The 25,799-nt window shown below is 38.4% G+C and overlaps 2 protein-coding genes across 5 annotated transcripts in view; one reads left to right on the plus strand and one right to left on the minus strand.

Annotated features, from left to right (window-relative positions):
* The window catches only part of PSPC1 (paraspeckle component 1), a 103,385-nt gene that overhangs the window by 5,503 nt on the left and 72,083 nt on the right, over positions 1-25,799 (plus strand). For all 4 annotated transcript variants that reach the window (XM_036455595.2, XM_036455594.2, XM_045588506.1 and 1 more), the window contains exon 2: positions 9,763-10,064. In XM_036455595.2, the coding sequence (XP_036311488.1) occupies positions 9,763-10,064 (302 nt within the window). The remainder of the gene's footprint in view (positions 1-9,762; positions 10,065-25,799) is intronic.
* On the minus strand, positions 23,594-23,966 carry LOC118728750 (40S ribosomal protein S27-like). The gene has a single exon (XM_036455597.2). The coding sequence runs from the start codon at positions 23,916-23,918 to the stop codon at positions 23,664-23,666; it is 255 nt and encodes an 84-aa protein (XP_036311490.1). The 5' UTR covers positions 23,919-23,966; the 3' UTR covers positions 23,594-23,663.

Genomic DNA, 25,799 nt, shown 5'->3' on the forward strand with positions numbered 1-25,799 from the left:
CAGGACTCCAAATGCATACTTTTCCATGTTTATATTAGTGTTGGGGATGGCATTCCATGTTTCGAATACAAGTTTGTCCTATTTGGAAAGGTTTTCAATATCACTCCATTTATGATTCTGAGCCAGAATGGCCTTCTGACGGGCAACATCCTCAATCGTAGCGGTCAAGCATTTGAACTTGGACACCCATATGTCTTTGTCGGCTATATCGGCCAGTTCCATCTCAAGATCAGGTTGACTTACACCTGCAAATGCAGTCATATTCAATAGGAATGGATCGATCGCCAGGGGAGTGACAGGAAAGGATAATGTGGTTTTTTCCTCTCTGAACTCACAGAATCGTTTCCCAAACGAACTTTGCATTGTGGTGATTGCAGACTTCAAATATTCCAAATTTATCGTATCATGACTTTGTTTGAACTCTCTCAAAGAGGGAAAGTGAGACAGTGTACCTCTGTAAATCTTTGACAAACACTGTCAACTTGCGCTCCAATGCCAAAACCTCCTCCAGCATGTGCAGGGCTGTGCCTCCTTTCCCCTGAAGGGTTGTATTTAATGTGTTTAGATGTGCTGTCATGTCTACCATAAAATGTAACTTTTCCAGCCACTCTGGTTGTTCCAGCTCAGCAAAGGTGAGCTCTTTGCTGGACAGGAAAGTTTTTACTTCTTCCAAACATACGACAAAGCGTTTTAGCACCTCACCTCTGAACAGCCACCGGACCTTGTTGTGGAGCAGGAGGTTAGAATATATGCTTTCCACTCACTGTACAGGCTCGACTCCCAGTGACAGTCACACTGCAAGCCCTCTCTCTTTCTCCAGTCCTCTGTCCTCTCTGTCTTCTTCTTTTTCCTTCTCCCTTTTTTCTCTTTATTGCTTTTTTATTATTATTATTTTTCAGTGTCCCCTCTGTCAGTACCTCTCTTTCCCCTCATGCTGTGATGTGAGGGAGGAGGCTGGGCCAGGACAGGGACGCTGTGGTTGCCTAGCGACGCTAAGTCACTGGCAACCTGCCACACAGAGCACTGGGAGAATCGGAGGCGGTGGAGGTAAGTGATACAGCTCCCCGCCCCGCCCCGCCCCTGCTATCGGCCCTGCTGTTGGGAGCCGCAGCAATGCTTCAAAAGAGCTGCAGGTTGCCGACACCTGTCCTAGTCCATAGTATGAGCCCCTGGTTGGTACATTAGAGATGAAATAGACTGTATTTTGGATATGTTTTGTGGAATTTTGGACCTAAAAGCTTAGGTTTTTACTGCAAATTTAGATTGGATAAATTAACTCAAAAGTTTTAGTGCATTTTAAAGCTAGCTTAATGCAGTTAAAGTTCTTTTTTTTTCTTAATATATTTTATTGATTTTTTTTTTTACAGAGAGGAAGGGTGTGTGTGAGTGTGTGAGAGAGAGAGAGAGAGAGAGGGAGGGAGGGAGGGAGGGAGGGAGGGAGGGAGAGAGAGAGAGAGAGAGAGAGAGAGAGTGAGTTAAAAACATCCATGAGAGAGAAACATGGATCAGCTGCCTCCTGCACACCACCTACTGGGGTTGTGCCCGCAACCAAGGTACATTCCCTTGATTGGAATCGAACCTGGGACTTTTCAGTCCGCAGGCTGACGCTTTATCCACTGAGCCAAACCAGTTTCGGCTAAAGTTCTTTATTACTTTCACCTGAACTCGGTTTCTGCCTTTTTTTTTTTTTTTTTTTTTTTTAACCTTAGCCCCTACTTTTAGCTTTAGTAAACCATATTTTTGAAGCAATATTTCACAAAAGTGTGGTCCATGTCTAACAGTTCCATTCTCTCCGTAGTATAAGAGGAAGGCCACTTATTTTCCCCTACCCTTCATTCTAGCAATGCTGATCTTATTCTGTCTCAAAAATTATCTCACATCAACAGTCAGTTAACTGGGAATTTGTTAGAAACAAAAATGTAAGTTCTAGGGCTCCTTTGTAGATCTAAGTCAGAAATTTTGGGTTTGGGATCCAACAATCTTGGGTGGTGGTATTTTTTTAACCAGGGAATGGGACTATACTAAACTAACTGCCACACCAGCCCAGGGCATCATTTTTTTTTTTTTTTTAATTAAAAAAAAAAAAACCTCACCAGAGGGATATGTTTATTCATTTTTATTAGGGGAGGGGGGCTGGGAGAGGCAGAGAAAAGAGGATTGAGGAAGGAGAAAGGAAGGAGAAAAGGGGAAGGAACATAGATTGGTTGCTTCTTGTACATACTTCAACTGGGACAGAATTAGGAACCTAGGTATGTGCCCTGAATGGGAATCGAATCTGCAAACTTTTGGTGTAGGGGATGACACTCTAACCAGCTGAGCAGTGCCAGCCAGGGCTTGGGTGTTCTAATTAAAGAATTAGAAATTAACTGTATTTACTTATATTTAATTATGGAAGACTAAACCCTCTTCCCTCATTTTTTTTTTTTTTTAAATATATCTATTGATTTCAGAGAGGAAGGAAGAGGGAAAGAGAGAGAGAGAGACATCAATGATGAGAAAAAAATCATTGATTCACTACCTTCTACATACCCCAACTGGGGACTGAACTCGCATCAAACTGTGACTTCCTAGTTCATAGGTTGATGCTCAACCACTGAGCCACTGAAGCTGGGCTAATGTATGCTTCTTATAGAATGTTCAAATATTAATTAGACAATGCAAAATGTACTTAGTGGGCCTGTTCAGCATAATTTCTTTTTCTTTTTTTTCTTTTTTTTAAGAAAGGAATCCAAGTTCTATATAATATATATATTTTTTAAATATATTTTATTGATTTTTTACAGAGAAGAGGAGAGAGGGACAGAGAGCCAGAAACGTCGATGAGAGAGAAACATCGACCAGCAGCCTCCTGCACACCCCCAACCGGGGCTGTGCCCGCAACCAATGTACATGCCATTGACCGGAATCGAACCTGGGACCTCTCAGTCCGCAAACCGATGCTCTACCACTGAGCCAAACCGGTTTCGGCTGTTCAGCATAATTTCAAGTCATCTTTTATTTCAGGGAAGTTCTATTAATTATAATTTTACACTAGTGAAAGATCTTCCTACCCTTAGTACACTTACTAAGCATGATCACTTAACTTTTGTATATTTTTCCATAAAAATCAAACTATACATTGTATTGTGATTTGAGTTTTCATTATATCTTTGACATCTTTTTGTGTCATTAGATTATTATTTATTTATTTATTTATTTATTTATTTATTTTTATTTTTAATATATTTTATTGATTTTTCACAGAGAGGAAGAGAGAGGGATAGAGAGTTAGAAACATCAATGAGAGAGAATCATCGATCAGCTGCCTCTTGCACACCCCCTACTGGGGATGCACCCGCAACCAAGGTACATGCCCTTGACCGGAATCGAACCTGGGACCTTTCAGTTCCCAGGCTGACGCTCTATCCACTGAGCCAAACCGGTCCCGGCTATTATTATTTTTTTAATCCTCACCTGAGGACATGCTTAGAGAGAGGAGGAGGAAGGATAAGAGAGAGAGAAACATTGATCAATTGCCTTCCATTCTTGTCCCAAATGGGGATTGAACCTGCAACCTTTCAGTGCACTGGATCTGCTTAACCAACTGAGTGACTCAGGCCAGGCTAGATTCTTTTTAATGATAGTATTTCACAGTATGAATGTATACTGTAAGTTATTTAATCAATTTTGTATTGATTAGACTTGAAGGCTATTTCCATTTTGCATCAGTGGGTTTCCTTATACTTATTAATTTAGTATTCTTCTAGTGGGATATTTTAACCATTAATAAATAATAAGAGTAAAGATCATGTGGTTTGGAAAGGATTCCCTGGTAATCATTAGATTTAGTTCATGCAGTCTCTGTCTTAGGTAGTCACTTAGTTTCATGTTATTTTTATTTATTTATTTATTTTGTATTCCTTTCAGTTAAGAACCTGTAGTTTTACCTTTTGTGCAGACTGATGTAGGGAAACAAGCTGGAAGGTAGGATTTGTATTGGTGGAGATTTCGAATTGTGCATAGATTCAAATTAGCATTTGCAGTGTGTGATGTTGGGCAGGTAAATTCAACGTCTTTAGGCCTGTTTCCATATATGTGAAGGGAAAGTAACAGAACCTACTTCATAAGACTTGGCAAGGATAATGTTATAATGAATGGCTGGAATATAATAACTACTTGGTAAAAGTTTTTCTGATGCTGGAAGTTAAAGAAATCTCTGCTTTCATTTCAAATACATTGATTGATTACTAATAATTCAATACACATTTAGAGAAGTGGTTCTCAAATAGGGTAGTTTTGTTTTCCAGCGGACATTTGGCAGTGTCTGAAGACATTCTTTTTTTTTTTCTTTCATTTTTTTATTAAGGCATTATATGTGTACATATCTTTTTTCCATTTAAAAAAAATATATATTTTATTGATTTTGTACAGAGAGGAAGGGAGAGAGATAGAGAGTTAGAAACATCAATGAGAGAGAGTCATCAATCAGCTGCCTCCTGCACACCCCCTACTGAGGATGTGCCTGCAACCAAGGTACATGCCCCCGACCGGAATCGAACCCAGGACCCTTCAGTCCCCAAGCCGACGCTCTATCCATTGAGCCAAACCGGTTTCGGCTCCATTTTTTTAAATTAAGGTATTATATGTGTACATATCGTACCATTGGCCACCCCCCTCCACTTCCATACATTCCCTCCCTCCCCAGAGTTTTTCGCCCATTGGTTATGCTTATATGCATGCATACAAGTCCTTCGGTTGATCTCTTAACTCCCCCACATATCCCTATCCTCCCCACTGTAATTTGACAGTCTGTCTGTTGCTTTATTGTCTCTGTATCTATATTTTTGTTCATCAGTTAATAATGTTCTTTATTATCCATAAATGAGTGAGATCATGTTATGTTTTTCTTTCATTGACTGGCTTATTTCACTCAACATAATGTTCTCCAATTCCATCCAGGTTGCTGCAAATGATAAGAATTCCTTCTTTTTTATGGCAGCATAGTATTCCATTGTGTAGATGTACCATAGTTTTTGATCCAATCATCTGCTGATGGGCACCTAGACTGTTACAAATCCTAGCTATTGTAAATTGTGCTGCTCTGAACATAGAGGTGCATATTTCCTTTCTGATTGGTGTTTCTGGTTTCTTAGGATATATTCCTAGGAGTAGGATTACTGGGTCAAATGGGAGTTCCATTTTCAGTTTTTTGAGGAAACTCCATACTGTTCTCCACATTGTATATCTTACCATTGCTCCCTCCCCTCTCCACACACACTCACATACATGCCCTCACCCCCCAGAGTTTTGCGTCCATTGGTTATGCTTATAAGCATGGAGATATTCTTTTTTTTTTTTTTTAATATATTTTTATTAATTTTTTACAGAGAGGAAGAGAGAGGGACAGAGAGTTAGAGACATTGATCAGCTGCCTCCTGCACACCCCCCATTGGGGATGTGCCCGCAACCAAGGCACACGTCCCCGACCGGAATTGAACCCGGGACCCCACAGTCCGCAGGCTGACGCTCTATCCACTAAGCCAAACTGGCCTCTCCATGGAGACATTCTTGTTTGTCAAAACTGCGAGTTGGTTCTACTGACTTAAACATCCTATAATGTATGGGACAGGCCCTACCCCAACAAGAATTATATTTTCCATAATGTCAGTGGTCTGAGGTTAAAAAACCCTGATGTAACCCTTGCCAGTGTGGTTCAGTTGGTTGAGCATTGTCCTATGCACCAAGAGGTAGCTAGTTCTATTCCTGGTCAAGGGACATGCATGGGTTGCAGGCTTGATCCCTAGTAGGAGGTGTGCAGGAGGCAGCCTGTCATTTTTCTCTCCCTCTCCCCCTCCCCCCTCAAATCAATAAAAACATACTTAAAACAAAACACACAAATAAACCCTGATGTGGAGCTATTTAAAATCAGGAACAATATAAACTTTAAAAAAGAGTGATGGAATGGGAAATTGTGACCACATTAACATTTTCCTTGGGCCAAGAAGTATAAAAAATTGAACTCATTGCCAACAGTGAAGAATTACTAGATTTAATAAAAATAGAAATTTCTTGCTTCCCTAAACAACAACAACAACAACAAAAAACACCCACACTAAGCCATGGCTGGTGGTCTCAGTGGTTAGAGCTTTGGCTTGAACACTGAAGAGTCTTGGGATCAGTTATCAGTCAAGTGCATGAACCTGCGTTGCAGATGCCACCCCCAGCTTTAGTCAGGCTGCTTGCGAGAGGCACCCAATTGATGTTTCTCTCACATCCATGTTTCTTCCTCCATCTCTAAAAATCAATGGGAAAAATACCTTCAGGGGATGATTAACAACAACAAAGGGAAGATGTGAAATTTATATGACTGAATCTGAAGAGGTGATTCCCTCTAGAAATATTCTTTAATTTTGCAAAGGCCTCACCATGTTCTCTTATCCTCCTACCCCCAAACATCCATCCATCCATCCATCCATCCATCCATCCATCCATCCATCTATCTAAAAGCCAAGCAACCTGAACAGCAGATAAAGAACGACTGGTCCCTATGACATGCACTGCGGCGGCCAACCAAGCTCGATGGGGGCTCTGATCAGTCCCCCCAAATGCCCACTACCCATCTACCCTGGCTGACTCATCCCCAACCCGCCCCCTCTACCCTGATTGGGAGCAAGGCCAGCTGGTCAACTTTCCACATCCCCTCCCTGCCACTACCTGGCTCTGATCAGCCCCCTTTGGGGTGCTGGCCAGCTGGACTCCACCCTTGCATGAACTCATGCACCACGCCTCTAGTCTTATATAATAAAGAGGTAATATGCAAATTAACCTTCAAGCTCTCACAAGATGGCTGCCTATGACTAGGCTGGCAGGGGGGTTAGTGAGGGATGACCAAACGAATGAACACCAGGCTGTGTGGGGTGACCAGGCGGCAGGGGCATTAGTGGGCCTAAACTGGCAGTTGGAGAGGGTGCAGAGCCTCTAGTTTTATTATAAAATATTTGAGACAGAAATGAATATGCATACACCCATCACTTAGATTCCAAGTTAAATGTTTTGATATATATTATGTTTATGTTAAATATTTTTGTTGATTCATCGATAGGGAGGGGAAGAGAGAATCATCTATGGGGGAGAGATATCAGTCTGTTGCCTCTTGCATGCCTTTTACTGGGGATTGAACCCTTAACCTGGGCATGTGTCCTGTCTGGGAATCGAGCCACACTAGTTGGGCTGTATATGTTATGTCACATATCTGGTTCATCTCTTTTTATTCATTAGTCCATGACTCTGAAATGCTAAAGTCCAGTATTTATTTATTTTTTAATACATCTTTATTGATTTTAGAAAGGAAGGGAAAAGAAGAGGAAGAGGGAGAGAGAAACATCAGTGATGAGAGAGTGTTATTGATAGGCTGCCTCCTGCATGTCTCACACTGGGGATGTAGCTGCAACCTGTATATGTGGCCTCATCACATATGCCCTGACTGGGAATTGAACCATGACTTCTGGTTCATAGATAGACACTCAACCACTGAATCACCATGTTTTTTATTTTTTTTAAGGTATTTGAAATCTACATATAGTAAAATGCACAACTTGTATGATTTAGTGATTTTTTTTTCAAATCCTTATCTGAGGAGATTTTTCCATTTTTAGAGATGGAAAGATGGAAATGTTGATGTGAGAGAAACACATCATTTGGTTGCCTCTTGCAATGGAGTTACATACTCTTGACCAGAATTGAACCTGGAACCCTTCAGTCTGCTCCGACGCTCTATCCACTGAGCCAAATGGGCTAGGGCTGATTTGGTAATTATATTCATCTGTTTAATTCAAACTCCTATAAAAATATAGAACATTACTGCCATTCTTGACATTTCCTTGTGTCCCTTCCTATTTGCAATTATACCTGACAGCATTTAAATTCAAGACTCCATTCCTAAAATGTACATCACAGCGTATCACAGGTTATATGATATATTAAATACATAGTAATTATCCCTAGTTAGTTACTCATTAAATGTTTGCTAGTACTACTTCTATTAAGTGTAAAAAACAAAGTGTGCATTTTGAATATCTGTAAAAAGTTTGGATTCATTTGTCTTTGTAATAATATTAACTCTGTAGATAGATTTTTGCTTAACTGTAGTACATTGAAGCTGTTGTTAACATTTTAGGGATTGAATAAAGAGCTCTTGTGACCTTCAGACTTTTTTCATAAGATATATATTTGTACTCTTACAAATGCATAGGAAGCCTCTTTTACATCTCTGGAGAGTTCCCACAACACAAAGAAAAAGGACATACTTGTATTAGTAAGTTTACCAGTTTGTTGTTTATTGTTTTATATGCCTACATTATATACCTTCTTTTCAAGAAGTATCTTTTGTGATTTCTAGTTTGTAAGTGCATGTGCACTTGCTTTTCTATGTAATGGAGAGAACTCTTATAGATCGTGTGTGTGCGCGCACGCGCGCGCGTGTGTGCTTCTTTTAATATAATGCTAAGAAATGTGTAGCTCATGAAAGTTTCTGCAGAAGTGATTAACAATATTGATAGTTTTCACAGATAATCTATAATAATAAAAGCTTAATATGCTAATTAGACTGGACAGCTGAATGACCTTCTGGATGTCCTTCTGGACAAAGCTGAGGTGGTGAGGGCTGAGGCAGCAGGGACCAAGGCAGAGGTTGTTAGGGGGCTCTCAGGCAGGTGAGCAGGTAATGGTGATTAAGCAGGCAGGCCAGTGATTAGGGTGATCAGGCAGGCAGGTGAGTGGTTGGCCTCTTAGTCTATAATAATAAAAGCATAATATGCTGATTAGACTAGACGTCCTTCCTGACTAAGCTGGGGCTGTGAGGGAAGCCTAAGTTCCGGTTGCCTGCCCACGGCCGGGGGAAAGGAAGGCCTACACTTGCACAAATTTTGTGCATCAGGCCTCTAGTATCAAAGAAAAATGGAAATAGAAAAGAAAGGTGATTAATCTGACATTGGAGAGGTAGATGTTTTATTAAGATATTGATAAATATTGCCCTGATTGCTGTGGCTCAGTTGATTGGGCTTCATCCTGTGCATGGAAAATTTTCCCGTTTGATTCCTGGTCTGGGCACATGACTATGTTGTGGCTGGATACCTGATAGGGGGCATGCAAGAAGCAGCCCATCAATGTGTGTCTTTCCTTTCCTTGTTCTCTAAAATATCAATGGAAAAAAATATATAAAAAAATGCATGGACATTTTGTTTTTATAGTAGTTTCTAGTAATAGCAACTGGTACTTGGTTTTGAATAGTTATTATGTACAGTATTTTAACATATGTAAGAGATTTTAAAATATATTGCTTGGAATAATTAGTAGTGTGTAATTTTTTATGAGCAGATAACCTTTACGTGATGGCTTTTAATAGGATATTGAGCTTGGGATTTTCTAGAATATTTAAAATTACTTACTTTTTATATATTTTTATTGATTTCAGAGAGAGGGAGATAGAAACATCAATGATGAAAGCCCCCTACAGGGGATTGAGCCAGCAACCTGGGCATGTGCCCTGAATGGGAATTGAAATGTGACATCTTGGTTCTTAGGTCTGACACTCAGTGGTGGGGCTAAAATTAATTAATTTTTAAAATTAACTTTAATTTTTGCTACCAAAATTGAAAGACACAGAAACAAAGTGGTTCTATCAGTCATTTCTTAAAGCTACCCAGCGAGTGTCCCTAGAAACAAACCACTCTTATAAATTTTTTGTGTTGATATCATTAAAAAGTGATTTTTCCTCTTAAAAAGGAATCCAGAACACTGGCTGAAATTGCAAAAGCAGAGCTGGATGGCACCATTTTGAAGAGCAGACCTCTCCGAATTCGTTTTGCTACACATGGAGCAGCCCTGACTGTCAAGAACCTTTCTCCAGTTGTTTCCAATGAGCTTCTAGAGCAAGCATTTTCCCAGTTTGGTCCAGTAGAGAAAGCGGTTGTGGTTGTGGATGATCGCGGTAGAGCTACTGGAAAAGGTTTTGTAGAATTTGCAGCGAAACCTCCTGCACGAAAGGCTCTGGAAAGGTGTGGTGATGGGGCATTCTTGCTAACAACGTAAGTTTAAATATCTTGTTATTTCCTAGGCAGTTACATATGGGTTTCTTTCTATTTTGAATTTCTGTGTTTCCTTGTAGTTCATACTGTTTTGGCACACGGTCAGTAGGTATTGAGTAAAGACTCAGTGAAGATTAATAAGGGATTTTTGTGTACCTCTAGGAATTGGGGTCATACTTTCATCTAACTGAAGTATATGGATTCATATTTGAATCTTAGGAATGTTTCAGATTATGATTTTCATTTAACTTTTGAACATCTATTATATGCAAAGCAAAATTTTATAGAGGAGATAATTTGGGTTAAGTCAAACCAATAAAATAGATATGGTGATAAAGCAAGTCACATGAATTTTTTGGATTCCCAGTCCATATAAAAGTTATGTTTGTTATTAAAATCTATTAAGTGTGCAGTATTATGTCTAAAGTACATACTTTAATTTAAAAATACTTTATTGCATAAAAAAAGCAAATGCTATTGAAAAAATGGCAATGATGGTAGACTGGTGGGTTGTCCCCAGACTTCAATTTATAAAAGCACACAATATCTGTGAAGTGCAATAAAACAAGGTATGTCTATACTATATAATAAAAGCCTAGGTGGTGTCACACCCTCACACAAAGCTTTCAGGTCATCACAAGATGGCCACCACAAGATGGCTGCCCCCATGTCATCACAAGATGGTCACCACAAGATGTTTGGCAGGGGAGGGTAGTTGGGGGCGACCAGGCAGGCAGGGGAGGGCAGTTGGGGGCCATCAAGCTGGCAGGGGAGCAGTTAGACATTAGTCATGCTGACAGGAGAGCAGTTAGGGGGCGATTTGACTGGCAGGCATAGTGGTTAGGGGCAATCAGGCAAGCAGGTGAGTGGTTAGGAGCCAGCAATTCCGGATTGCAAGAGGGATATCTGACTGCCAGTTTAGGCCTATTCCCTGTAAACCAGCAGTAGGACATCCTTTGAGGGGTCCCAGATTGGAGAGGGTGCAGGCCGGGCTGAGGGACACCTTTCCCTCGCCCCCATGCACGATTTTCATGCACTGGGTCTCTAATTTAAATAATAAATGAAAGAATGACATGTTCATCAACTTTATTGGGGTATAATTTACATACATCAAAGTGCACTCAATTTTAAATCAGTGAGTTTTAACAAATCATATGTATTCACACAATGTACCAGCATAAGATAAAGAATATTTCTATCATCCAACAAAAGTACTTTTGTGTCCTTTTGCATTTATTTCCCACTCCTTATCCCTGTCATACACTGTTATTGATCTATTACTATAAATTAGTTTTGCCTTTTCTAATATTTCATAAAAATGGAAACGTAGTATGTACTCTTGGTGTCTGATTTTATTTTGCTTTGCATAATGTTTGTAAGATTGCATCCTTATAGTAGTATTCATATTTTGTTCTTTTGTCATGCCTTAGTTGTATTCCATCATATGTTTATAACCACGGTTTGTCCAGTGACCTAAGGGTGGACATTTAAATTTCTTCCGAATTTTGACTATTATGAATAAAGCTATGATGAGCATTTGTGTATAAGACTTATGAACATTATGCTTTCATGTGGCTATGGTATATTTAAGAGTTAATGGCTATATATTCACCCTTATAAAAAATTGCCAAGCCCTAGCCGGTTTGGTTCAGTGGGTAGAGTGTGGGCCTGTGGACTGAAGGGTCCCGGGTTCGATTCTGGACAAGGGCATATGCCTGAGTTGTGGGCTTGGAACCTCCTTCCCCCCGTAGGGGGCATGCAGAAGGCAGCCAATCAAAGGTTCTTTCTCATCATTGATGTTTCTGTCTCTACCAATATCTCTCTCCCTTCCTCTCTGAAATAAACAACAAAAAAATTAAAAAAAAAAAAATTGCCAAACCCTTCCAAAATGGTTATACCATTTAACTCTCCCACCAGCATTAAATGGGAAAGTTTTAGTTGCTCCATATCTCTATAAACATTTCATAGTGTCTCTTTCTTTAAGGTACTTTGAGTGTAGAATATCTACACAATGGGTCTCATTGTGGTTTAAATTTTATATTCTAAGGACTAATGATAAGTATCTTTTCATGTCCTCTTTACTCTTTTTATATCTTTTGTAAAGTATTGAAAACTTTTTAAAATTATTTTTAAAATTTTATTTATTTAAAAAATATATTTATTGATTTCAGAGAGGAAGAGGGAAGGAGAGAGATTGATACATCAGTGATGAGAATCACTGATAGGCTGCCTCCTGCATACCCTCTACTGGGGATTGAGCCCGCAAGCCAGGCATGTGCCCGCGACCGGAATTGAACATGGGATCCTTCAGTCCCCAGGCTGATGCTCTATCCACTGAGCCAAGCTGATTAGGGCGAAAGCCTTTTTTTTTTTTTTTTAATTGGGTGGTTTGTTTTATCGCATTAACAAATTTGGGAACAGGTATGTATTATGACTATTTGTTCTGGACTGGGTTTTTAATTCATAGTGTTCTGCAAAGGGCAGAAATGTTTATATTTTTTGAAGTCTAATTTATCAAATATATATTTAAAAGAATATTTTATTGATTTTTTACAGAGAGGAAGGAGGAGAGAGAGTTAGAAACATGGATGAGAGAGAAACATCCATCAGTTGCCTCCTGCAAACCCCCTCTTGTGGATGTACCCACAACCAAGGTACATGCCCTTGACCAGAATCAAACCCGGGATGCTTCAAATATATTTTGAATGGCTCAAATATATTTTTTTTATGGTTTGTGCATTTTGTAATGTTGTATTAAAACATTATTTTTCCTAAGGTAGATAATAAAGCATTTCTTGTGTTTTCTTGAGAAATTTTATAGCTTTTTTATTTATACCAGTAATCCATTTGGAGTATAAGGTAACAATTCATATACCGTATTTTCCAGTGTATAAGACGACTTTTGAAACGAAAAAAAGTCAACAGAAAATCGGGGGTCGTCTTATACGCCTAGTATATGCCGAAAAAGTCTCAATATGCCGCTAAACAAATTTTCCAACTCGATCCCGCACCAATCACTGCAAGGCTGCTCAGACTGCCTCGCTAACTCAGCCAATCCAAGCAGGCTTTTTATGCATGCAAATTATACATGTTCTGTACCCAAAACTACACTGTGTTCTAGTAAAAAGCCTGCTCAGATTGGCCAGAGTCAGAGAGGCGGTCTATTATAGCCTTTGAACCTTTGCTTGCTGTGATTGGCTCACCGTGGTACATCAGTTGCAGCACAGGAACGTTCTGTGTTGACAAAGCTGCTGTATCAGGACACATACAGTGAGTTAAAAGGTACCCTAGTAGAACATTCTGTGTGTAGCTGAAGCTACAGTACTGTATAACCCCGGCCTAAAAGATTAGTGGGTGTACAACAAATGGCTGGTAGAAAAGAACCCATCATGGCTCCAGCAAGAAGAAGGAAATTTGAAGCCAGTTTCAAACTGAAAGTTGTAAACTTTGCCAAGGAACACAATAACTGTGCTGCGGCAAGACAATATGGAGTAACAGAAAAGATGGTCCGAGACTGGAAAGCAAATGAAGATGCATTAAAGAGTATGCCAAGGAGTAAGTGTGCATTAAGAAGAGACACCCCTTATTGGCCAGAACTCGAAAAGCATGTAGCAGACATGGTTCTTGAGCATCATTAAATGATTATGTAGTGACACGAAACAAAATACGTATGTTTGCACTTAACAGCAAAGGATTTAAGGCCACTGTATCCTGGAGTACTAGGTTCTTGGAAAGGCACAATCTGGTACTGAGGCAAAAAACCAAAATTGCACAAAAATTACCTGCAGGTCTTGACAGCAAAGTAAGTCTTTTCCATCAGTATGTAATACAACAGCGCAAGAAACATGGTTATGAATTAAGTCAGATCAGAAAGATGGATGAAACTTCTATGAATTTCATTGTGGTTGGAAATAAAACTGTTAATCCAAAAGGTGCAAAAACAGTGTTAATTAAAACAACAGGACGTGAGAAGTCCAGTTTTACAGTGGTACTAGCATGTACAGCTGATGGTGCCAAACTAAGACCAATGATTATTTTTAAAAGAAAAACAATGCCGAAAATCAAGTTCCCTGTTGGAGTTTTTGTACATGTGAATGAAAAAGGATGGATGGATGAAGAAGGGGTAAAGCTATGGCTTGATAATGTATGGAGTAGGCGACCAGGTGGACTTTGTCAAGAACGTAGCCTACTGGTGTGGGATATGTTCAGGGCTCATTTAACTACCAGCACAAAGAACAGGCTGGCAAGAATAAACACAGATGCGGAAGTTATTCCTGGAGAATTGACATCTGGATGTCACTGGATATGTGCCTAAACAAGCCATTTAAAGATCGCATTAGAGAACAGTGGAATGAGTGGATGGTTAGCGGCGAAAAGTTATTCACAAAAGGAGGAAACATGCGTGCGCCACAATTGGATGTTTTGTGTAACTTTGTCATAAAAGCCTGGGATGATATTACTGAAGAAACAGTAATCAGGTCTTTCAAGAAGTGTGGCATATCAAATTCTTTGGATGGTATGGAGGATGACTTCTTGTGGCAAGATGAACGGGAAGCCGAAGCCACACCATCTGATTCGGAATTTGATCCATATGACGACTGTCTTACAAATGTACCACAAGAGGCCATTGATGAACTTATGTCAGAAGAAGAACATGATGAGGATTTTGAAGGATTTTAAGCTCACAATGCTCCTCTGCCTAGAAAAATCTCTTATCATCCCAGTCAGTCACAAACAAGCGTTTTCTGCAAGTTCTTCATGTAATTTTCTTTCCAGATGATGCCATCATTGTTAATGTTCTCTTTTGGATTTCTTGTTTCTCAGTCAAGTTCATGGCATTGCCATTTGTGAAGAGACCTTCCATTTATTGTATCAATGTACGGTATATTACGGTATGTTTGAAAAATGTCATTCATTAAAAATTTAATTAAAAAAAGAACTGGTGTTGCCTCGGAAGTGGGGGCTAGTCTTATACAGCGAATATAGGCCTAAACTTATGTTTTAACTGTAAAATTAGAGGGTCGTCTTATACGCCCGGTTGTCTTATACGCCAGAAAATACTGTAGATAACCCATTTGTTCCAACACCATTAATTGGAAAGAGTATTTATTTCTTCTTCATTACCTTTTATCTTTATCAAAAGTCTGGAAAAGAAAACCTGCACACTTTCTCTTTCCTTGACCTGTACTGTTCTTTCTTTAGCCTATGCTTTTTTTTAATATATTTTTTTATTAAATTATTATTTTTGTACATATACCAATGCCCCCCTTCCTGTACATACCCTCCCTCCCCAGAGTTTTTAGTCTATTGGTTGTACTTATATGCATGTATACAAGTCCTTCGGTTGATCTCTTATCTCCCTCAGATCTCCCCAACCTCCCCGCTGTAATTTGACAGACTGCTTGTTGCTTAACTGTCTCTATATCTATCTTTTGGTTCTTCAGTTTATAATGTTCGTTATCATCCATAAATAAGTGAGGTCATGTGGTGTCTCTCATTGACTGGCTTGTTTCACTCAGCATGATGTTCTCCAATTCCATCCAGGTTGCTGCAAATGATGAGAATTCCTTTTTTTTATGGCAGCATAATATTCCATTGTGTAGATGTACCATAGTTTTTTGATCCAATCATCTACTGACGGGCACTTAGGCCATATCCAAATCCTAGCTATTGTAGATTGTGCTGCTATATCCTATACCCTGTAGGGGTGCATATATCCTTTCTGATTGGTGTTTCTAGTTTCCTGGGATATATTCCTAGGAGTGGGATTCCTGGGTCAAATGGAAGTTCCATTTTCAGTTTTTTGAGGAGACTCCATATTGTTCTCCATAGTGGTTGCACCAGTCTACATTCCCACCAGCAGTGCAAGAGGGTTCCTTTATCTCCGCAACCTCACCAACACTTGTCATTTGTTGATTTGTTGATGTTGGCCATTCTGACAGGTGTGAGATGGTACCGCATTGTTGTTTTGATTTGCATTTCTCAGATAATTAGTGACTTTGAGCATGTTTTCATGTGCCTCTTGGCCTTCCTTCTGTCTACTTTTGAGAAGATTCTATTTAGATTCATTGCCCATTTTTTAATTGGGTCATTTATCTTCCTTTTATTAAGTTGTATAAGCTGTCTGTAGATGTTGGAGATTAAACCTTTATCAGTGATAACATTTGCAAATATGTTCTCCCACACAGTGGGCTTTCTTGTTCTTTTGTTGATGGTTTCCTTTGCTGTAAAAAAGCTTTTTATTTTGATGTAGTCCCAATTGCTTATTTTCTCTTTAGCTTCCATTGCCCTAGGGTCAGTATCAGTGAAGAAGTTCTTTTGGCATATGTCTGAGATTTTGCTGCCTGTGGATGCCTCTAGTATTTTTATGGTTTCCCGTCTTATGTTTAAGTCCTGTATCCATTTTGAGTTTATTTTTGTGTATGGTGTAAGTTGGTGAACCAGTTTCATTCTTTTATCTGTCCAATTTTCCCAACACCATTTATTGAAGAGGCTGTCTTGACTCCACTGTATGTTCGTGCCTCCTTTGTCAGATATTAACTGAGCATAGTGATTTGGGTTGTTATCTGGGTTCTCAATTCTTTTCCATTGATCTATATGTCTGTTCTTGTGCCAGTACCAGGCTGTTTTGAGAACAGTGGCTTTGTAATACAGCTTGAAATCTGGTATTGAGATCCCACCTACTTTACTCTTCTTTCTCAGGATTGCTGTGGCTATTCGGGGTCTTTTGTTGTTCCCAATGGAACTTTTGAAGAATTTTTTCTAAGTCAGTGAAATATGCCGTTGGTATTTTAATTGGGAGTGCATTTAACCTATAGATTGCTTTGGGAAGTATGGACATTTTGATGATGTTGATTCTACCAATCCATGAACATGGTATGTTCTTCCATCTGTTTACATCTTCCTCTATTTTTTCAGTGTTGTGTAGTTTTACGTGTATAGGTCTTTTACCTCCTTAGTTAAGTTTATTCTATGGTATCTCAATTTTTTTGGTGCGATGGTAAATGGGATTGCCTTTTTAGTCTCTGTTTCTGTAAGTTCACTGTTGGTGTATAGAAATGCCATAGATTTCTTGGCGTTAATTTTGTATCCTGCTACATTGCCAAATTCATTTATTAAGTCAATTAATTTTTTAATGGAGTCTTTTGGGTTTTTTATGTATAATATCATGTCATCTGCAAATAAGGATAACTTTACTACTTCTTTTCCAATTTCGATGCCTTTTAAATCCTCTTCTTGTCTAATTGCAATGGCTAGTACTTCCAGTACTATGTCAAACAGGAGTGGCGAGCGTGGGCATTCCTGTCTTGTTCCTGTTCTTAGAGGGAATGGTTTTAGTTTTGCCCATTGAGTATGATGTTGGCTGTGGGTTTATCATATATAGCTTTTATTATGTTGAGGTATGGTCTTTGTACTCCCACCTTGTTGAGAGTTTTTATCAGGAAAGGGTGTTGGATTTTATCAAATGCTTTTTCTGCATCAATTGATATGACTATATGATTTTTACCTCTCAGTTTGTTTATGTGATGTATAACATTTATTGATTTGCAGATATTGTACCATCCTTGCATTCCTGGAATAAATCTTACTTGGTCGTGGTGTATCATTTTTGTGATGCTCTGCTGGAGCTGATTTGCTAGAATTTTTTGAGGATTTTGGCATCTATGTTCATGAGGGATATTGGCCTGTAATTCTCTTTCATTGAGTTATCTTTATCTGGTTTTGTTATTAGGGTGATGCTGGCTTCATAGAAGGAGTTTGGAAGTGTTTCTTCCTCTTGGATTTTTTGGAATGGTCTAAGGAGGATAGGTTTTAGTTCTTCCTTGAATGTTTGGTAAAACTCTCCTATGAAGCCATCTGGCCCTGGGCTTTTGTTTGCTGGAAGCTTTTTGATGACTGTATCAATTTCTTCCCAAGTTACTGCTCTATTGAGATTTATAGATTCTTCCTAATTGAGTTTTGGAAGGTTTTATTTCTCTAGGAATATGTCCATTTCCTCCAGGTTGTTTAGTTTGTTGGAATAGAGTTGTTCATAGTATTTTGTAACAATCCTTTTTATTTCGGTGGGGTCTGTTATTTCACCTTTTTCGTTTCTGATTTTGTTTATATGGGTCCTCTCTCACTTTGTTTCTTGGTTAGCCTGGCTAGAGGTTCATCTATCTTGTTTATCCTTTCGAAGAACCAGCTCTTGATTTTGTTGATCTTATGTATTGTTTCTTTGGTCTCTATGTCGTTTATCTCTGCTCTAATTTTTGTTATTTCCTTCCTTCTGCTTACACTGGGCTTTTCTTGTTGTTCTGTTTCTAACTGTTTGAGTTGTAGAGTTAGATCATTTGTTACCATTTTTTCTTATTTTTTCAATATAGCCTATGCTTTGAAATCCGGTAGTATCATTCATCTTTATTTTTTCAAAAATTTTCAGGTTATTATTTTTTCCTTTTTATAACCTTAATGTTTTTTAAAATCAGTTGTTAGTTAAATATCTTACTGAGCCTTTTTAAAATTTTATCCTCACCCAAGGAGTGAGGATAATTTTTAAAAAAAAATATATTTTATTGATTTTGTACAGAGAGGAAGGGAGAGAGATAGAGAGCTAGAAACATCGATGAGAGAGAGTCATTGATCAGTTGCCTCTTGCACACCCCCTACTGGGGTTATGCCCACAACCAAGATACATGCCCTTGACTGGAATCGAACCCAGGTCCCTTCAGTCCCAAGCCGACACTCTATCCATTGAGCCAAACTGGTTTCGGCGAGGATAATTTTTCCATTGCTTTTTGACAGAGTGAAAGGGAGGGAAGGGAAAAAGAGAGAGAGAGAGGGAGAGAGTGAGAGAAACATTCACGTGACATCTATTGGTTGCCTCCCACAAGCACTCCGGAGGGTGGTAGGTGGTGAGAATTGGACCTGTAATCCTCACATATGCAGGCTGACCCTAAGCACTGAACTGGCCAGCCAGGGCTCTCCTGGGCTTTTGATTGTAATTACTTTGAGTCTACAGCTCATTTGGGGAAACTGACATCTTCACATTATTGACATTTTTCAATCCATGAATATGGTATATCTCTCCATTTGCTTAAAATTAATTTTATGTAATTACAATAGTCATTAACCCTGTTGCTATATTAACATGCGTTTTCTTTGTTTGCTGATGTTCTTTCTTTTAAATTTCCAGTAAAATGATTTTAAATATAATAATATTACATGCAACAAACCTTAATATTTCAAGGAAAATGATCTTAAAATAATAATTTTACATGTATTAAACATTAATATCTCAAGAAAAATGATTTTAAGTATGATGTTACCTGCAATAAACACCAATTACTCAAGAAAAAATGATCTTACATATAATATTACATGCAGTAAACATTAATATTTCAAGAATAAATTGATTTTAAGTATAATAATTTTATCAAAACTGTACTAAAATAGTATGATATTATAAAAGTTGTAGGAAATATTAAAAATCTGAAAATAACAGGATTACGTCTATCCTAGGATATTTTTCCCTCTCTGGCTCCATTTTTGTTAATATGTTTATATTGTTCATTATATTCCACAAATGAGTGAGATATGATATTTTTCTCTTGACTGGCTTATTTCACTTAGCAGGATGCTTTTAAAGTCTGTTTTGTTGGATATGAGTATTGGTTCTCCAGTTTTTATTCTTTTCCATTTTCATGGAAAGATTTTTTTCCCATCCCTTCACTTTCATCTTCTGTGTGTTTTTTGTTTTGAGGTGGGTCGCTTATAGACAGCATATAGTTGGGTTTTATTTTTGTATCCATTCAGCTACCCTACACCTTTTGATTGGAGCATTTAGCCCATTTACATTTAGGGTAATTATTGAGAGATACTTAATTTATAGCCATTTTAATTCTGTATGTCTAGGTTTCCCTCTGTGTTTTTTTTCTTCTTAGCATCCCTTTAGCATTTCTTGTAATGCTGGATTGGTGGTGATGAGCCCCGATAGCCTTTTTTTGTCTGGAAAGTGCTTTATTTGACTGTCTATTTTGAATGATAGCTTTGCTGGATATAGTAATCTTGGTTTAGATCGTTGCTTTCCATTACCTTGAGTACTTCATTGCCATTCCCTTCTGACCGGTAGAGATTCTGATAAATCAGGTGTCAGCCTTACAGGAACTCGTTTGTAGGTAACAGTTTTCTTTTCTCTTTCTTCCTTTAATATTCTTTGTTTTTAATTTTTGGCATTTTAATTATGATGTGTCTGGGTGTGGGCCTATTGGGGTTCTCTGTGCCTCCTGAACTTGTGTGATTTTTCTTTAACAGGTTAGGGAAGTTTCTTCAACTATTTCTTCAAACACCTTTTCTATTCCTTTCTCTCTTTCTGCCTCTTCTGGCACACCTATTCTAATATTGTTATGTTTCACATTGTCCCACAGCTTCCTGAAGCTGTTTTTTTAATTGTTTTTTTCTAAAGAGTTCTGTAATTGATTGATATTTTCAACTCTATTCTAATTCAGTGATTCGAACCTCAGCTTCCCCTAATGCTGTGTATTCCTTCCAATGTGTTATATCATGCTTTATCTGATGTTCTTTTTTCATAGTTGTTATATCTTTTTTATACTGTTGAGCATTTAAAAATATATTTTATTGATTTTTTACAGAGAGGAAGGGAGAGGGATAAAGAGTTAGAAACATCAATGAGAGAGAAACATTGGTCAGCTGATACTTAAAAATAATGTTGGAGCCCTAGTCGGTTTGGCTCAGAGGATAGGGTGGACTGAGGATTGGAGGGTTTCAGGTTGATTTGGGTCAAGGGCATATGCCCGTGTTGTGGGCTGGATCCCCAATAGGGGTCATGCATGAGGCAGTTAGTTAATGATTCTCTCTCATCATTGATGTTTCTCTCTCTTTCTCCCTCTACCTCCTTCTTCGAAATCAATAAAAAAAAAGTTAAAAAAATTATAATGATGTTGGAGTTGCTTCCCTAAAAGCAGAAAAATGTGACTCTGGCCTGGTGGCTTACCTGATTAGAGAATGTCGTCTTGTATACCAAAGGGTTGTGGGTTCGGTTTGTGGTCAGGGGCACAGATCTAGGTTTTGGGTTCCATCCTTGGTTGGAGGCAGTCAGTAGATGTTTCTTCCCTGCTTTCTCTCTCTCAAAATCTATAAAAACATATACCTTTAGGTGAGGACCATAAAGAAAAATGCAGCCGAAACGGGTTTGGCTCAGTGGATAGAGGGACAGCCTGTGGATTGAAAAGTCCCAGGTTCAATTCTGGTCAAGGGCATGCACCTTGGTTTCGACCACATCCCCAATGGGGTGTGTGCAGGAGGCAGCTGGTCGATGTTTCTCTCTCATCAATGTTTTTAGCTCTATCCCTCTCCTTTCCTCTCTGTAAAAAAATCAATAAAAAATATATTTAAAAAAAAGAAAAATACAAAAAAATGTGTTAATTTCAGTTTTGGTTAAGAGAAGATTTTTTCTCTTTAAAACAACCCTTTAATGATATTTGCATTTACTAATAGTTAGCATTTGCCACATTCCTCCCCACCCCCCCACCCAGTATATATACACCCAAATTTTGCTTGCAAATTCATGTCATTCAGCTACAGATTTTATACTATACCCCTGAGTATAATACTTGGCATGTGTCTCCTGAGAATATTTTCTCAAAAAGCTACAATATCATTATCACACTTAGGAAAATTTAACATTTATTCAGTATTATCTAATATATAGTCTGTGTTTGAAATTTCCCCATTGCATAGTAATAGTCTTTATAATCTTTTTTCAGTCTAGTAATCAAAGACCACACGTTGAATTTAGTTGTCATCTTTCTTTATCTGTAATAGTTCTCCAAATGACAAAATGTCAGTGCCAGGACATTGGAACTTTAAATAAAGTTTTTTTTGATTTTTTCTTTTTTAAAAAAAGATGTTTTTATTGATTTCAGAGAAGAAGGAAGAGAGAGACAGAGATAGAAACATCCATGTTGAGAGAGAATCATGGGTCAGCTGGCTTTTTGCAAGTCCCCCACTGGGGATTGAGCCCACAACCTGGGATGTGCCCTTGACTGGAATTGAACCTGGGACCTTTCAGTTCATAGGCCAATGCTCTATCCACTGAGCAAAACCAGCTAAGGCTAATTTTTTATTTCTTAAAGTGGGGCAAACAGCAAGTTTATATCAAGCTTTTTAAGGTACTCCTTTCTCTTCTTAAAACTTTTCAGAGAAAAAGGAAGAGGGAGAGAGAGAGAAACATCAACGATGAGAGATAATCACTGATCAGCTGCCTCCTGCATGCCCCCACTAGGGATTGAGTCTGCAACGCAGGCATGTTCCCTGACCAGGAATGATGACGTCTTGGTTCATAGGTTGATGCTCAGCCACTGAACCACATCAACCGGATAGGACATTGGAAGAGTTCAGCACAGTTTTTTCAGAATGTGCTTCAGTTTGTTTTTTTCTTTTAAGTTTTAAAAGTTTATACCTTTTTTTTAATAGAAAGATTTCAAGACATTTTTGGACTTTCTCCTTTACATCTCTACTTAATTTTTTATATAATAATACCTTTGGGATTTATTTATTTATGGTAAATCCAAGGGCAATTTAAAAAAGATTTAAAAAAATTGATTTTTACAGCTTCGGAGACGGGAGGGAAAACAGGGCTGGCAGAGATACCCGTTCCATTCCCTGCTTGCCTCAGTAGCTGGTGAATGGAAGGCACTCTACAACAGTGCTGAAAAGAAAAAAAAAAAAGAATAAAGTGAGTTTTAGAGGAAGAGGCAGGAGAGAGAGAGAGAAACATCTATTGGCTGTCTTTGCATGCCCCCTATCAGGGATCAAGCCCATATTGATGTAGCTCAAATCATTGTTATGTGTACTATTAATCTATTTGCTATATATTTGTCCTTTTCATTTTTATTCTTTTTGAGAAAGAATTTATTACTTCTTCCTACTATACCAATTCTTCAACTTCTAGGACTTTCTTTTAAATGAGGAGAGTTAGTTGTGGGTAGGTATTTGTTGTTAATCCTCATTCAAGGATATTTTTTTCATTGCTATTTTAGAGAGAATGGGAGGAGGGCAGCGAGGGAGGGAGGGGGGGAGAGAGAGAAAGAGAAACAATGTGAGATGACACATCTATTGGTTGCCTCAGGAGCCTCTACTGGGAATGGGGATCAAACCTACAACCCAGATATGTACCCCTGACTGGGACTTGAACCGTTGACCCTTTGTTGCTGACGCTCTAACCATAGAACCTCGCTGGCTAGGCAGGGCGTGGCTGGATATTTAAATCACTTAATTAGTAATTAAAGAAAGACAAACTTAAATTTTTTAAGTTGGTAAATATTAAAAAAATACACAGTGAATGAAAATGATGCACATGGGCATTTTTATAACTCCTGGTGCTAATGCAAATTGCTTATTTTGTTTTTGGAAGGCATTTTGCTACTGGATATAAAAACCAGGGCCTGGGCTGAGGAGAAGCCTGCAACCGAGTACATGCCCTTGATGGGAATCGAATCTGGGATCCTTTGGTCTGTAGGCTAATGTTCTTTTTTTTTTTTTTGTATCCAAAATGTGTTTATTGGGATGGTTTCCCACTCATCTTGATTTGAGGTGCTTTTAGTGCTGCTTCCTTCTGAAGGAGCATCCTTTTGTGAGCCTTGCTTTTCCTCCTGTTGGCTGACAGAGAACAGTGGAGCAACCAACACACAAAACTACCGTTTGTGCATGGCTAAAGACGGTGGTGATTTTATAGCATCCTGGGCATTTGACATCCATGAAGTAGGAATTGGGGCTCTGCACCAGGCGCTTCTTCTTGTGTTTCCTCTTCTCCTCTTCTGGAGAGGGATGGAGGAGATCCTTAGCGAGAGGCATATTGTCGTGGGGAGGTCGTCACCGCCGGAAAGCTGCAGGCTCATGTTCTATCTACTGAGCCAAACCTGTTAGGAGTCTTTTTATTTTATTAAAAAATTTTTTTTTACCCATAGCCACAAGATGGAGATGCACAGTCCCCTCAGCCCCACCAGAGGGAATGTAGGAATCCTGGCCCATTAAAAAACTGAGCAGGCATATGACCTATGCAAAGTGAAAAATCAGTGGAGAAAGAAAAATCACAGGAGTCTGCTATCTGAGAATCAAGGCTAGAAGTAGAGGAAGATAGAGAGTTGGAAACATCGATGAGAAAGAATCTGCCTCTTGCACATCCCCCACTGGGGATGTGCCCGCAACCAAGAGATAAAAATTGAGAAATAGCCGAGATTGGTTTGGTTCAGTGGATAGAGCATGGCCTGTGGATTGAAGGGTCCCAGGTTCGATTCCGGTCAAGGGCATGTACCTTGGTTGCGGGTGCAAGAGGCAGCTGAGTGATGATTCTCTCTCATCGATGTTTCTAACTATCCCTCTCCCTTCCTCTCTGTAAAAAAATCAATAAAATGTATTTAAAAATTTGAGAAATAATTTTCAGTTCTGTGGTAAAAAAAAAAATAAAAAAAAAAATTTTTTTTTTTTAAATCCTCACTTGAGGATATGCTCCCATTGATTTTAGAGATAGAGAAAGGGAGAGGGAGAGAGAAAAACATACTTAGTTTTCTTCTGTATGTATACCTGACCAAGGATTGAACCCACAATTTGGGTTTGTGCCCTGACTGGGAATTGAACCTGTGACCCTCCATTGTATGGGACAACGCTCAAACCATTTTAGTGAAGGCAAAAAAAATTTTCAGTTAGAGTTTACATTATTTTCTACTGTTTTTGATATCCTCCTCTTGTTACCTTGCTCCTCGAGTATGTTGTATCTTCTAACTCCCTTTATACAATATAAAGGTTAACTACATGTTAATAAAGGTTCATAGTGGGTTTTCTTCTCTGTCATCTTTTTTTTATTATTATTTATTTATTTATTTATTTTTTAAATATATATTTTATTGATTTTGTACAGAAAGGAAGGGAGAGAGATAGAGAGTTAGAACCATCGATGAGAGAGAGTCATCGATTGGCTGCCTCTTGCACACTCCCTACTGGGGATATGCCCGCAACCAAGGTACATGCCCTTGACCGGAATCAAAACCGGGACCTTTCAGTCCCCAAGCCGACGCTCTATCCATTGAGCCAAACCGGTCTCGGCCTTCTCTGTCATCTTAAATAGACTCTGTGCTCTAGGAACAAGCATTCGTTTTTGTATGATTTTGTTGTTCACCTGTGTCTGGCTCAGAAAATAGTAATTGATTTTATGATTGATTATATATGGTAAGTGCTGAGAAATTTATCTTGAGAGACAGTTTCCAAGTATATATCTTGGAATTGTAAAACATTGCTAAGAGAATGTTAATTTCATTTATTTATTTATTTGTTTGTTTATTTATTTATTCCCCCCCCCCCCAGCATTAAATACATTGAAATTTATTTGCTTTTTTGTTAATTTGTTTCTGTTGATCACAAAATATTTAGTACTTGGATCAATATGATATATGAATCAAAGTACTATCAAGTTTAACAGCAATAGCAGCAACAATAATAAATTCGAAATACCATTGAAACTGAGAAAAATACTTCAATATGCTATCCGTGTAGATTAGAAGATTGTAAGTAAGGTCAACAGCTACTCACTGAGTGCCTGCAATTTGATAAACACTAATTAAACACCTGTATGCAGTACCCAGCAGGCACTTTCAGGAATGATAATTTTATTTTATTTATTTTTTAAAATTAAATTATTATCTTTGTACATATACCATTGCCCCAGAATGTTAATTTTAG

Source organism: Pipistrellus kuhlii, unplaced genomic scaffold (assembly GCF_014108245.1).
Source record: "Pipistrellus kuhlii isolate mPipKuh1 unplaced genomic scaffold, mPipKuh1.p scaffold_m20_p_3, whole genome shotgun sequence".
Classification (NCBI taxonomy): Eukaryota; Metazoa; Chordata; class Mammalia; order Chiroptera; family Vespertilionidae; genus Pipistrellus; species Pipistrellus kuhlii.